Source organism: Myotis myotis, unplaced genomic scaffold (assembly GCF_014108235.1).
Source record: "Myotis myotis isolate mMyoMyo1 unplaced genomic scaffold, mMyoMyo1.p scaffold_m19_p_14, whole genome shotgun sequence".
Taxonomy (NCBI): domain Eukaryota; kingdom Metazoa; phylum Chordata; class Mammalia; order Chiroptera; family Vespertilionidae; genus Myotis; species Myotis myotis.
In genome coordinates, this window is record NW_023416318.1 from 1,252,920 (window position 1) to 1,267,153 (window position 14,234).

Sequence of the window (14,234 nt, forward strand, 5' to 3'; positions counted from 1 at the left end):
CCCATCTGGTTTTGCTGTTTTTCCTAAGCCTGGAACTGAAATACAGCTGAGGCCTAGGTGTTACCTCTAGGACAGTGGTTCTCAACCTTGGCTGCACATTAGAATCACCTGGGAATCTTTTTAAAATCCTGATTTCTGGGCCTCATCCTCCGGAAATTCTGTTTCTTTGTTATGGGGTGGGGCCACAACATTAGTAACAAAGAAACAGAATTTCCGGAGGATGAGGCCCAGAAATCAGGATTTTAAAAAGATTCCCAGGTGATTCTAATGTGCAGCCAAGGTTGAGAACCACTGCTCTAGGAGGAAAAGTCAGGGAGGTCTAAACTGCACAGATATCGGCCATTGATATGCCAGAGGAGGAAAAGCCACCCTGGTTTTGAGGTCTGGCAGCAATTTTGCTCATTGCTAGGCACCCGGGACTTTCTGCTCTAGTGACCTTCTGTAACTTGCCGGGAAATGCTTGGCCAGCTTGTTCAGCTCTGTCTCAATTTCCCCATTGCACTTGCCAAGGAACTTTCCCAGCTTACTGTCCTACCTCAGAAGTAATGAGTTCTGGTGAGGGGTCCACACAACTCTCAGGTTTGTTCTTATTTCTCTTCCAGTAGCCCTCTCTCTACTTAACTAGGAACTGCTTCTGTTACGCACTTGACCCTGAACTCCCCTTCCTTCCCACACTTGAGTTTGAAATGCAGTTAAGGCCGCCCCAGCTTGGGTTACTCTGGTCTTGGCAGGGCCTTCCTTCCTTCTTCCATGGCCTTTACCCAATGATCTTTCCTGTGGCCCTGAAGGCACTGCCTACTTGGCCCCGTGTAGCCCTGGAGCTTTAAAAAGCCCAAATTCTCTCCTACAGGGCAAACTCCAGGTCATCCTTTGTGACTGCATCACAACACCACAGACACCCTTCCCGTTTTCACTGCCACCTGCCTCATCTGTGACCTGATGCAAAGCTTGAGGGAAACCATGGGCGGAGAAATTAGGAAGGGGGAAGTGTTCAGAGGGCAACAAGTCTAGCCTCTCACTTTGTGATATAAAAATCTCTGAAGTGTTTCCCTCTTTGGCATCCCATCTGGAGTCCCATTGGTCCTCTGAGCATCCCCAAGACATCAGAATCATAACAGATTTCGTTCTCAGGGAAACAGGCTCAGAGGACACCAGTTGAAGGGTCTGGTTTGGGGGCTGTTGTGCCTTTACACCTGCACTCCAGGAGGATATGTCTGTGTAGGGTTGGACCAAGTAGGGAAGTGAGAGGAAGGGGCCACTTCCCAAGGAGGGAGTCATTGGGGTGGTAGCCTTTCTAAGCAGCCCAAGGGGTGGAAGCAGAGCAGAATGAACAACCTGGAGACCTTCAAAGACAAACACACATACACACACACCAGCTGTTAACCAAACAGCACTTTTTAACCAAGCAGCAGTGTTTACTGAGCTCCAACGGGGGCTTGCCTAGCATGGCCAGTGCAGCAGGCTGCCCTCAAGGGCCAGCCAGTGGCGTGACAGGAGATGCAGAGGTGCACACTTTGGGGCTGCCCTCAGGCGCTCACTGGGGTGGCTCAGATAGGAGCAAATGCCAAAGTTCTTTGGAGACCAGAATCAGCCAGTGTGGCCATTCGGCCTCTCCTCCAGGCCCAACTGGGTCAGTCCCCAGGCCCCGAGGCAGCACCTGAGTCCTGGGCCTGTGGGCCACTGCTGCCCTCACTTCTCTGTGGGAGAAAGATGACCAGCAACACAATCAGGATGATGAGCAGGCCACCGCCCACCACCAGCCCCAAGTAGATACGCCAACGGATGTTCTCCCAGCGCTTCTTCTGGGCCAGGGTCTTGGTTGTCTTGCTGAAAGCTGAGCTCTGTAGATGTCCCCAGACACAGGATAGGAGTTAGTGGTTCCCTAGAGACCTGAAGCCAGCTCCTCCCAATCCCGCCCCAGCAAGGTGTCGTCTCCTCCTGCATCCTTCCCATCTGCATGTTCCCTCTCCCCCACAGCCTGCCCTGGAACCCTCCCAGCCTGACTCCTAGACTCAGACACTGGTGTCGCCTTAACTTGCAGCTCTTTGGGCTAACCTCCAGTTAACCATGCCAATTTTCAACCTTTAGGAAGCTCCACAGCTTCAAACCAAGGCCTACTACCCATTGCATATCTAGGCTAGGGGGCGTCAAGAAACCCACAGGCCCCACACTGGCCCTCAGGTCCCACCAAGGGCCTGGAGGCACTGAGCACAGCCTATGAGCTCCCTATCAGGGCTCCTGCCAGCCTCTCCCTCCCGCCTCCCTGTTTCCCCAGGCCTCACACCATGTTCAGGAGTTGGTCGGAACGCTGCTCCAGCTCCGAGAGTTTCCCATCGCGCTCCAGGACCTTGTCAAAGTTGTTGAGCATGATTTCCGTCACCTCATCCGCCTGGCGCTGGCACTGCTCCAAATCTTTCCCTGCCTGGACACAAAGCCCAAGGTCAGGGCTGAATGAAGCCCCCACCCGGCCCTCACCTGGTACTGAAATCTAGAGGTCTCCTTGCTCAGTGTGTGGGGTGTGTGTGTGTGTGTGTGTGTGTGTGTGTGTGTGTGATGTATGGCAGGGGAAACAGCATCTTTCATGTAAGGATATATGTGTGGAGTAAAGGGCCAACCTCCTGGGTGTGTATGGCTCACCTTGGTCTCACAGGCCCCTCCTCTTGCCCATCAAAGCAGGTCCTAGGATAGCCAGCTTCCCCTAAGGTGCCCCAGGATGGGACCTTCCCAGAACCCCACCCTTCCACAAAGCAGATACTTTTCTCACCTGCTCTAGGGTGGCCTCTAGCCGATGGTTCTAGGATGGCACACTGGCCCTCTGGCTTCCCCCAGCAAAGAAGAAGAAACCAAGCTACTTGGCTAGAGCCCAGCTAGAAAGATCCACTAAAAAAGTACTTCTGGACCATCACATGTCATAGCCTCTGCCTAAGCCACAGGCACACACAAAGACACACACTGTGATCCGCTCTCCCTCCTTGGGCCTCTGAGTGGTCAGGCCAGTTCTGACCAGGCTTGGATCTTACCCAACGAAAGTACTCAGCTCATTTTAGAGGACTGGGAAGGGAGGTGCAGGGTCCAATTTGGGGGAGGTTGGGAGGACAGGGGAGAGGGAAAAAAGCATGGGTCACACACAAGAAAAGAACTAGGCTTTGGACACATGCAACTGAGAGAGACCCAGGACAGGAGGTCCCGGTTGGACAGCTGGAGGTCCAGGAGCAGGTTGAGACACAGATCAGGGAGATGAATATGAGAGGATTAACAAACCACAGCAATTCCCTCCTCCCATTCTAGTTCCCCACAGCCCATCCCTCTTCTCATCTCCTCTCCACAGAACATGGGCCAAGCTCCCTTTCCTGCCATACCATATTGTCCATTGTCTACAGTAGACACTTTGGCACTTGACTGAATTCCACTTAAAACCACAGAAAGGGAAGGTATCTGGTGGTTACAGAGGGCCACCTCCTACTCAGGCAAGAATCTTCATTCAGGATCCTTGCACACAACCTCCAGGCAGCCCCAGCTCATGAGTCTACCTCCCCAACTGGGCCACAAGCTCCCAGAGGGAGGGCAGGGCCCAGTGCCCTTCTTTTGTCTGCCTGGAATCAGGGCCCGGGAGACCAGCACAGTGCTGGCCATTGCGAGGACTCGGTGAGTGAGTCATTTGCATTATAGCCTGTCCAAAAGCAACTCTTATTTTCAAGAGCTGTTACCCCCGTGTGTTTATCTAGCCCAGCAGGAGTTTCAAGGGGTAAACCAAAGTAGGTCAATATTTGCTCATGAGCTAGAAAAGAAATATTTGCTTCAAGAGGCAAACCATGGTAGACGGGTATGCTCACCGGCCAGGGGAGCAGTACTGAGGAGCAAGGAGGAATAACAAAGAGAACAGGGAAACCATACTCATCTCTACCACATCATGACCACTATTATGATGACTAGATTATTCAACAAGGTTCCATTATGTGGAGTCTCTCGCGTTCAAACAGTACAAGGCATCCTCACATTCAAATCATCTGAGGCAAAAACTTGGGAATGGACAAAGATTTGAAAATGAGAATCACTGCTAGAGGTTGGTGGGACGTTGGATATTTATTTTTTCTACTCTGAAGACTACAGCTGTTGTTTTTCTCCTCCATGGGGTGACATTGGGTCACATTCTCTAGGAGAGCCGGCTGTACCTCCCACTGCAATCTGCAGCCTCCTTCCCCCACTAGGCACCAGGCCTGTCTGGACCCCAGATGGTTCCAGGCCTAAAGGAACACATTTGCTCCAAGGAACACAGAGGCCTCAGACTCAAGTCTCGGGCCCTCCTTGGCCCCACTCAACTAAAGAACTACAGGATGTGGAAGGAGGTAGCGACCAGAGATCAAGGCCAAGCTGCCTGCTGCCACATTGAATGCAGCCTAGTGCCTGGCACGCAGAAGCCATTTGGGAAATATTTTCTGAATGAATTGTGCCTGTTCTTAACAAGATCCCTAAAGGCTGAGGAAAGAGCCATATAGGACACAATTAGAAAAGAGCAGAGTTACACTGGGAGATGGAAATAGGGAGCATTAGAGCTGCCCACAGAGCAGTGATTCCTGAGAACCTTCATAGAGTGGGTGGGGTGAGCCCTGGAAGGCTGGGGTGGAGCTGGGGCATTCTTGAGGGCTAGGCAAAGGGTAAGGGTGGAGGGGCAGGGTGGGCCAGAGAAAAGTCAAGAAGAGGATGCGCAGGCCCTGGCTGGGCAGCTCTGTTGGTTAGAGCGTTGTCCCGATAGGCCCAAGTTGCAGGTTTGGGCACATACAGGAATCAACCAAATGAACGCATAAGTAAGTGGGACAGCAAATCAATCGCTCTCTCTCTCAAGTCAATAAAAATAATAATAATAAAATAAATTTTAGAAAAGAAGAGGACGCTCACTTGGCGGGAGGGATGGTACAGGTCTCTGAGCCAAGGGCGACACTGCAGAGGTGCTTCAGGATAATCTATCTGTTGGTGGTAGGCTGGCATGTTTGGAAGTGAGAGAACTTAAAGCAGAGAGGCCAGCCAGACAGGGTGAGAAGAGAAGTGCCATCAGTAAGTGTGTGAGATGTCCACTGGGGGCGAGGGGGGTGGTGGGGGGAGGGAGGCAGAGAATGTAGAGGATGGGGGTAGGGAGCGGGGGCAGGGGGGAAGGCACTTCCAAGTCCTTTCAGGGGCCTGAAGGACTTGAGGTTGTGAGCAGGGGGAGAGGGAGCAGCAGTATAGTTGGCAGACAGAGGGTGGGAGTTCTCCAGGAAACGTGATTGACAGACAGTTATCCTCTGTATAGAATATCCCTCTTTTGACACTCAAGTGTCCCATCAGATATTTCCGGGCCAACTGCCTTTGGTTCCTCTGAAAACAAAGCTCTCAAAATCTCTCTCACCCTCGTATCTCTCCTCATGACCAAGGACATGACCTTTCTGACCTTCCACTTCCTCATCTATAAAGTGATGACAATAATAATATCTACCATGATGTAAGCTAAGACATGTGACATATTATAAATAGCGTCCTTAGCACAATACCTGACACACCCTAGATGCTCGATAAATAATAGCTATTCTTACTGATTTAGCTCAACTTTCCCTAGCTTTTTATTTTTTAATATATTGATTTTTTTTACAGAGAGGAAGGGAGAGGGATAGAGAGTTTCAAATATCGATGAGAGAGAAACATCAATCAGCTGCCTCCTGCACACCCCCTCCTGGGGATGTGCCCACAACCAAGGTACATGCCCTTGACTGGAATCGAACCTGGGACCCCTCAGTCCACAGACCGATGCTCTATCCACTGAGCCAAACCTGTTAGGGCTCCCTAGCTTTTTTTTTTTTTTTTTTAATAGTCAGATCCCAAGCACTACACAATACTGGGGCTCAATAAAATCTTTGCCATCCAAGCCAGCTCTTCTTTATGGTAAACATGTGCCCTTAATTGTTTCTAACCTAAATACAGAACTTTACATGGGCCTTTGAGAACCTGCATCTAGTTTATTCCCATCAGGCACTACAGGCTATTGAGGTTTTACCTCTTGACAGTAATAACAGCCACCATTCAATGGACACCACTCTAAGCCAAGCACCTCGCTAGCTGTCAGTTCACTTGATCTCATTTAATCCTCACAATAATCCATTGAGGACAGTACTATTATCCCAGTTTTATAAGAAACTGAGGCTCCAAGGGGTTAAAGCACCTGGGCAAGGTCACAGAGCCAGTGAGGAAACGACCTGAGAGTTGAACCAACATAGACTCCAAGGACCACATTCTGAATGCTTGTGCTAACCCGAATGCAGGCAAGGGGAGGCCAAAGGCTTCAGCTGACTGGCTAACGCCTCACCAGGCCTTTGGATGCTGCCAACTCAACTTGTATGCATATAAAGAAGGCCAAACCCACATGCTTTGGACAGTACATGAGAGAAGACCATCTAAAAGATGAATGAATTCAAGTCATCATCCATTCAATTTCCATCTTTCCTATCACTGTTCCTGCTCCACCCCTGATATCCATCATCATGTCCTTCCAGCACAAAGGAAACACAAGAAATATTTGATTGAATGGATTAGAGAAGGGAAGGGAAAGGAAGAAGGACCAGGTAGAGAAGGGGGCTGGGAAAAAGGAAGGGATCGAGCTGTGGGCAGAGAAAGGGGCAAGAGCGAAAGAATAGAGGAATGGGGATAGGAGAAAGGGGGGAGGGGGAAGATCAGTTTATTCTTCCCAAGCTCTGATCTACCATTTGCCTCAAATGAACCTGTGAGAGTCCCAGAGTTTCCCAGTTTCCCGAAATAAATTACCCTGCCCTCAGCTTTCATTTCAGGAGTTCTTTCTTCTCCCCAAAGGCTAACCCCTCTCCCCGCGTGATCCCTTGCCCTGCACACTGGGAAGTGGGCTCTGGACTCTGTCCCATTCTCAGAGCCTCCCTCAGTTTCCTGGCACAGCCTTACAGCTCAGCACTACCTTCCTGCCCAGCTTCCTCTTCCTGCCTCCAGTTCCCCGGAGATGAGGCCATGCTGGCATGGCAACCGCTAGCGGCCCTTCCATCCCACCTCCGCCAGCTTCTCTACAGCAGCACCTTAAAGCACCAAGCCTGCTTCCCGCTGGGCCCATCTTCCCACGGGGAGGGGAGGACAGCAACTGCCACCACCTGTTCCTGACACCTTTGCCTTGGAGATGGCAAGTGAGGGCAGAGCCCAGAATCTGGAGCCAGGGTGGCTGAGTGGCGATGACTCAACTCAGGAATGTGTCCCCAGATAGGGGTGAGAAGGGAGTTAGGCCTCTGCCACACTCTGATAACTTCAGTGGAACTTTTAAACAACTTCCTTCCTCTTTCACCCCCAAAAACCTGCCACCCCATCTGCTCAGGTGCCTACTTCCCCTGCGGGGCTTGACTCCTCACGGCCCCAGGGAGGGCTGAGGCGGTCATCACATTACCTACCACTTCTCAGGAGGAGTGCCAGGCAGGTAGGTCTCTGCCATTCTAGCTCCTTTAACCTCCCACGGACCGACCCATGGACCGATCCAGCAGGGCAGGTATCGCTGACCCACTTCTCCGGGGCGGAAAAGGAGGCTCAGGGAGGGGAGGTTAAGTGACTTGCCCCGGGTCACAGAGCCGGGAAGTGGCCACCACCAGGCTCTCAGCCTGACCCTGAAGCCGATGCTGGTGTAATCACTTGGCTCAGAAAGTGGAGGCAAGTCCCGCTCACTCCGCGCGGGGCAGCCGGGATGGGGCTCGGGCCACACTTTCCGAAACTCCCTGGCTCAAGGTCAGCGCAGGGGCTGACCCAGCCCGGCCCCAGCAGCGGTAGCCTCGCCCGGGGACTGCAGTCACGGAGGACGCCCCCACCCTCGGACAACTGTCACACCCGCTTTGCTCATCCTCTGCCCGTCGCCCGGCCCACCCTACCCGCGTGGCCCCTCACCATCGCTGCTGCCGCTGCTGGGCTCGCTCTTGCTCCTCTGCCCACAGTGGCCCCTGTGCCAGAGCTCGGGAGGAAGCAGAGGGGCGGGGCAGGGCGGGGCGGAGGGGGGGAGCGCCTTCCCCCACAACCGAGACCAAGTTCAAATTAAACCGAAAGCAGAAGGCTGCGGCGACCCGGTCCATAGGGCGCCTCCTCCTGGGCCAGCGGACCCAGCTTCGGAGGACTCCCCAGCCTCCTGCACTGGGGCTAAGTTTGAGCAGCCGGGCACCAGGTCTGCACGCTGGCCACATCTCGGCCCTGGAGCCGGCTCTGGGAGGCATCTCTGGGACTGCCTCCAAGATCAGGTAGACGGGGCTTACCTGGGGTGGCATGATGCAGTCATTCTAGGGGGGACTGTAGGAGCACCATTGTCAGGCACTGTGCTAGGTGTCTTCAGGGTCTTCACCACCGTGGTGCGTGCGTCTCACCCATAACCATAAACAGACCCCCCCCCCAAAAAAAAGTTTTGTAGTTTTTAAAATATGTTTACTGATTGGTTGATTTGAAAGACAGAGACATCGATTTGTTGTTCCACTTGTTTATGCATTCATTAGTTGGTTCTGCATTCATTTGCTCTGACTGGGATCGAACCCCGGCAACCCTGGCATATGAGGACAACTGAGCTACCTGGCCAGCGCCCAAAGTTTCAAAACTAAAGAAAGTTTATTCACAGGAAGCATTGTGCATGCACTACCTGCCACTGAACTGCACATTTTAAAATGCTCAGTTGTACGTTATGAGAATTTCGCCTCAATTGAAAAAGAAAACAGACCATCGTGGAGAAGGTGCAGCTCTAGCTTTTCTGTATTTCCCTGGGAGGGCAAGTGCAGCCCTGCCCTGATGTGATCCTGCTCCCCAGAGGCTGTGCGAGGCTGGTGGCTTACCGCCCCTCCAGCGCCCTCCTGAAGGTGAATCTCCCCATCTGTGCGCTCTCCTCATGGCTGCAAAGAAGTCAACAGCCACCTTTTCACCCAGCCCATGCCACCCTCAACATATTAAATGTGGCCCCTCTTGAGGAAGGGGTTGAGGGCTTCCTCCCTGGGGTTGAGCCCCTGTGAGCACAGACCTGACCCTCATCCTGGACAGTCTGGGTCCCAAGGAAGAGGTTTCAGCCAAGTTCCTTGTCCCTGGAGACTAGGAGGGGCCTGAGGAGACAGAGGATGGACATGGTTGTGGCAAAGATTACCAATGAGTCTCTTCTGTGCTTTCCTCCTCCCTCCCCAAAACAGGTTAGCTTCCATTTTGGAAAGCCTATGAGGGCAATAGGGACAGAGAGCAAGAACTCTTCCCCCAAACCAAGGCAGACTGGGCACTGGAAAGAGGAAAGAGTGACAATGACGATGGAACCTGGTGGGGAGGAGGGAGGCTCAAAGACAGAGTCCCATTGTACATGGAGGGGAAGGAGGGCCATAGGCCCTGTCCTGTGATACTGACTGTGCTCAGCCACGGGACCTGGGGGAGAGATGCTCACCCCCTTAGGTCAGCTGAGACCCGGAGTCCCTGATCAGTCCCAGAAGGACAAGAGCAGACAAAAGACAAATAGAATTTGCAAAACCACAAGAGAAGGAAAAGCAGTCCAGTTCCTCTCAACCCTGCTCTAGACTACAACAGGGCCACAGAACAGAAATGGCAATGATGGGAGAGGCAGATGGCCCCTAACCAGGTTCCTGGGTGCTCGGCCCAGGGAGGCCTCATGTCGCGGTTAATGCTTCCAGCAGAACAGTAATCCAGCGACATGGCAAGGCCCAAGAGGGACACTTAGCAGTCTGGCCCACCACCCTACACCGCTGTGAAGGTTTTGAAATTTCCATGTGCCAAGGCTCCCAGGAAAGTTTTGTTCTTGAGACCTGTGACAATGAATGGAAGAAGGGGGAATAAAGAAAAACAGGGAGGCTTCAACTCTCTTCTCCAAACATGCACTCTCCACCCCTCCAACAACTCAGGCCACAAACGGGAGAATCCAGGGCGTGCTCAGGGAGAAAAGGGCCAAAGGCCGAATGCAAGAGGAGAAAGCACCTCACAAACATAGGGATCCTGAAGGGTCTTTATTGCCTACCAGCCACCATCAGTGTCCCAGCCTCATGCTGGGCTCTCCCCTGAGGACCTGGGGAATGTGGCCACAGTCCAGCTCTCTCCTTGCAGGGGATCAAGGTACTTCCTGGGGCAGACAGTGTAGCAGAGGGCCTCAGAGTGAGGGGCAGAGGGCTGAGCAGCATTCCCTGTGGAGAAGGACGGGAGAGAGGGCCCTTCTTGACGCCCACCATGGAGGGATGTCTCGAAGAGGAGGGCAGGGCGGTGTCATCCTAAGAGGGAATGACACCAGAGGCAAAGAGCACAATGAATAGGATGATGATAAAAACAATCACACAGATGAGGACAATCATCTTCACGTTCTTCCACCAGAACTTCCGAGCCACCTTCTGCGATGTCGTCTTGAAGTGCTCAGACTGTAGGGGGTAAGGTAGAGTGAGTCAGTTCCTCCTCCCACTGGAACAATAGTACAAATACAGGCCCCCACGCCATACACCTACATATTTAAGTGATAAGCTGAAGTAACAGACTGCTAAATAGAAAATGTCCTGTCCTCCTACCTTGACAAACATACCTTCATAACCCTCTGGTGGGCCAAGTTTGAATTTAGAAATCTTGGACTCGCCCTGGCCACCTGCTACCCCCTTCTCTTCTTACCCCTGCACTGTCATGCACATTGTGGGGACTTTCACACATGCTCACACCCAGGGGTGTGACACTGGCAGGGCAATCTACCCCTTAGGAGGGTAGATACTGGGGCCAAGAAGAACAGTCAGGTTCCATGATTCCTTGCCTCCTGGGGACTGCTGAAGTTGGAGGAGAGGGGCCAGGGGGATATGGTGGTTGGAAGTGAGGGAACGTGCTTTCTCTCCAAACTGGGGTTGCAGTAACTAAGTTTCATGCTCCCCAGGTTAGGCTGTGGAAAGAAGCACTAAGTCCCAAGGAGACAACAGAGCTGTGCCCAAGATTACACAGAGGACTCAGAAAGCCCCAGCCAGTGTGTCCCCTTGGACAAGGAACTTAGGCTCCAGCCTTTGCTGAACTTTAGAGGAACTCCCTTCCTGAGCACCTGGCTGGAGACAGAGAAGAATGAGGTCAAGCAGATGTGTGGGAGATGTTATTCTAGCCTTCAGCTCACACAGGAACCCATCAAAGAATGTCACCGCTCTTCCCAGCTTCTTTTTAAAGCTGACTCAGCAAGACTCTAGCAGTTTTCACCCCCTGCCTAATAACTCCCGGAGAAGGCCAAAGGGCCTTAAGAGGATTTCCAAAGCCAATATTTTGCCCTGGGGAGGTCAGGTTCAAATGACTGCCAAGGGCAGCTTTCAAAAGGAAAATCAACTTCACAGAAGAGAAGCCGAAGAGTGCCTAGATTCTTAGAAAACGCCTCCATGGGTCAGCCCCCACCCACCAACCCCGGTCATTGGACCTATTCCCTGGGCCCGTGCCAATCGGTGGAGTAGAACGGGATCAGAAGCGAGGACTCGGCTAACATCAATTCCCAAAACAGGTGAAGAGGCAGACTTCCCTCCTGTTCATTTTGCCCCCAACACCACCAACCCCCAAATTCCCAAAGATCCTCCCTCCCTCTCTTCCTCTTGTCCCCAGTGGGCTCCCCATCTCACTGTGGCTTCCAGATCCTCTGTCTTGTTGCGAAGATGGTCCAGGTTTTCTCCTCGGGCCAGGATCCGCTCCACATTCTGGGTCATAATATTCTTGACTCCCTCCACCTCACTCTGCAGGTTCCGCACTCGGTCATTTCCTTCACCTCCACTGGCCTCCTCCTAGGCAGCAACGCAGGGGTTAATTAAGCCAAGTGGCAGAGGAACTGAGACGTAGCATGGAGGCCAGAGGAGGGGAATGTCTAAGGTGGACTTTAGCTTTTGGCCATGCTTGAATTGTTTACAAACAGAATGTTTTCAGGTTCTCAGGGCCTCTGCCAATGAAAAGAAGCACACCACTGAATCCCTCTCTACTACTCCCTTGCTCCTCAAAGAAGGTCAGAGAAGACAGCTGAGCTGGCATTGCAAATGCAAAACCCCACCATTTACCAATTCCCAGATCCTACAGTGTCCTCATTAGAAACGTCTGTGCTGGCCCTAACTAGTGTTCAGTGGTTAGAGCAGGGGTGGGCAAACTTTTTGACTCGAGGGCCACAATGGGTTCTTAAACTGGACCGGAGGGCCGGAACAAAAGCATGGATGGAGTGTTTGTGTGAACTAATATAAATTCAAAGTAAACATCATTACATAAAAGGGTACGGTCTTTTTTTTTTTTTTAGTTTTATTCATTTCAAACGGGCCGGATCCGGCCCGCGGGCCGTAGTTAGCCCATGGCTGGGTTAGAGCATCGGCCCAAGGACTGAAGGGTCCCAGGTTCAATTCTAGTAAAGGGCATGCACCTTAGTTGCAGGCTCAATCCCCTGGCCCCATCAGGGAGCGTGTGGGAGGCAACCAATCGACGTATCTCTCACATTGATGTTTCTCTCTGTGTCTCTGCCCCTCCCTTCCATTCTCTCTAAAAATCAATGGAAAAAAACATATCGTCTGGTGAGGATTAACAACAACAATAAAAAATGTCTGCGCTGGCCAGTAGAACACCCTCACCTGGCACAACCCTCCCTCTCTCCATGGGGGCAGCTGGAGAGCTGTTCTGGCACCCGCCTCCTGGGCAGCCCAACTGCTGTGACCCAGAACGCCAGCAGCCAGGCTCCAAGTTCCTCACAAGGCCCATGACAGCAAGCCGTTGGGCCACAACTTCTGCTTCTCCCCGATCCCCCATTTAGCGCCATGTGCAAGCATGTCAAACTCGCGGCCGGCGGGCCACATGCCTCGTTTATTTGGCCCCTGTTAGCCTTTGAGTTTGGCATGCTTGTACAGGAACCAAACGATCACCAGTTAAGTTGATATTAAGTAAAAACAGCAGCCTGGGCACTGGGGGAAATGGAGGGCAAGTCCTCCCTGCTTAATGCCTCACCCCCAGGCTTCACGATAAGGTTTTTGAACAAGGAAGAGAAAACGTTATTAAGCTCCTCCCTCCCCAGACCCACTGGATCTCCAAAAACAGGGCAGGGTGTGGATCCACAGTAGATTATCTCAGAGAACCAACTTCTGGTTCTTTTACGAACTCTTAGTTCTTCCTTATGTTTATAAAGAGGGGGCCAACTCCTTGGACTCAGAGAGACAAATTCTTTGGGTTTCTCAATAGGATAAAGTGAAAGGCAGAGGGGGGAGCTGAGCTGGAATGTACACTGGGAAACAGCAGCGCTGCCCAGGAATGTCACATCACCTGCTGGGGCGGGGTGGGAGGGTGGCGGGAACTGGGGGAGGAGATGAAGGGCCCTTCAGGCAACTCCTTGCCTGGAATTCGCATTCCTCACTCCCACCGAGGCCCTGCTCTAGGCCCAGCCGGCACTGAGGTCTCGGGGAGGAGGGGAGTAAAGGGGCAGGAACACCGACTTCGGCAGCTCAGAGCTATTTGCAGTTAGTTGTCAGCGCTGGCCCAGCCCTCTAACTTGCCACCTTCTCAGCTTTCCTGATGCCCAGGCCCCTCTGGCTTGTCTTTAAATCACCCCCTTCCTAGTTCCCAGCTCACTCACCATGTCTCAGCAGCTCAGGCCAGTCAGCAGCAGAACTCGCCTAGTCTGTCTCCTCCGAGGGCGGCCCTGAGTTCACTTCCTGCTCCAAGTTTCAGCCCGCCTCCCCCCTCCCCACCTGACAGCCCGAGCAGCTCCAGCCACACCTCACGCAGGTTCCTCCAGGTAGGCGGGCACCCTCCTCTGCCCTCCCAGTCTCCTCCCAAACCCAGGCTCAGGCTTAAAGCAACAAGACTCCCCGGCACCCAGAGTCTTCTAACTTGTCAGGAATCAGAAAAGAAAGAGGAAGCAGCCTGCCCAGGTTTCCTAAAGCTGTACGGCTGATACAGAGAGGGCAGCCGGCTTCTATCTATGTCCAAATATCTGACTCCAGTTTGTAGAGATTGAAATAAAACTGGGATGGGACAGTAAGCCCCCTGCCAGGCCTGGTTCACATGAAAGCAGAAAGCAGATATGAACATTTTTTTCTTTTTTCTTTTGCTTTTAAAAATGTTTTTTATTTATTTTTTTATCTTTAGAGATGAACATTTCTTGCTGGACAACCCTTGCGCTCCTGTCTGTAGATGGGCAGAGAGCACTAATCCCCCAAAGTCTGGAATGCGAGATCCTGGCTCAGGTATCAGGAAGCTCTGGGTTACTCGGTGACCCTGAGTGA

At 52.4% G+C, this 14,234-nt stretch overlaps 2 protein-coding genes across 5 annotated transcripts; both read right to left on the reverse strand.

The window, feature by feature from the left end:
* Positions 1-1,379: 1,379 nt before the first annotated feature.
* Positions 1,380-9,836, reverse strand: VAMP5 (vesicle associated membrane protein 5). Of its 4 annotated transcripts, none has more exons than XM_036333957.1 (3): positions 8,444-9,836; positions 2,285-2,422; positions 1,380-1,841 (listed from the first exon to the last, which is right to left on the reverse strand). In XM_036333957.1, exons 1-3 carry the CDS (start codon positions 8,498-8,500, stop codon positions 1,632-1,634), a joined length of 405 nt encoding a protein of 134 aa, XP_036189850.1. In that variant the 5' UTR covers positions 8,501-9,836; the 3' UTR covers positions 1,380-1,631. The 4 variants fall into 4 exon arrangements, with proteins under 4 accessions (XP_036189850.1, XP_036189851.1, XP_036189853.1 ...); XM_036333958.1 differs by lacking the exon at positions 8,444-9,836 and adding an exon at positions 8,274-8,300; XM_036333960.1 differs by lacking the exon at positions 8,444-9,836 and adding an exon at positions 7,915-8,032.
* A 143-nt stretch (positions 9,837-9,979) lies between these two features.
* Positions 9,980-13,740, reverse strand: VAMP8 (vesicle associated membrane protein 8). The gene is made up of 3 exons (XM_036333962.1): positions 13,583-13,740; positions 11,610-11,768; positions 9,980-10,400 (listed from the first exon to the last, which is right to left on the reverse strand). Exons 1-3 carry the CDS (start codon positions 13,583-13,585, stop codon positions 10,257-10,259), a joined length of 306 nt encoding a protein of 101 aa, XP_036189855.1. The 5' UTR covers positions 13,586-13,740; the 3' UTR covers positions 9,980-10,256.
* Positions 13,741-14,234: the final 494 nt, after the last annotated feature.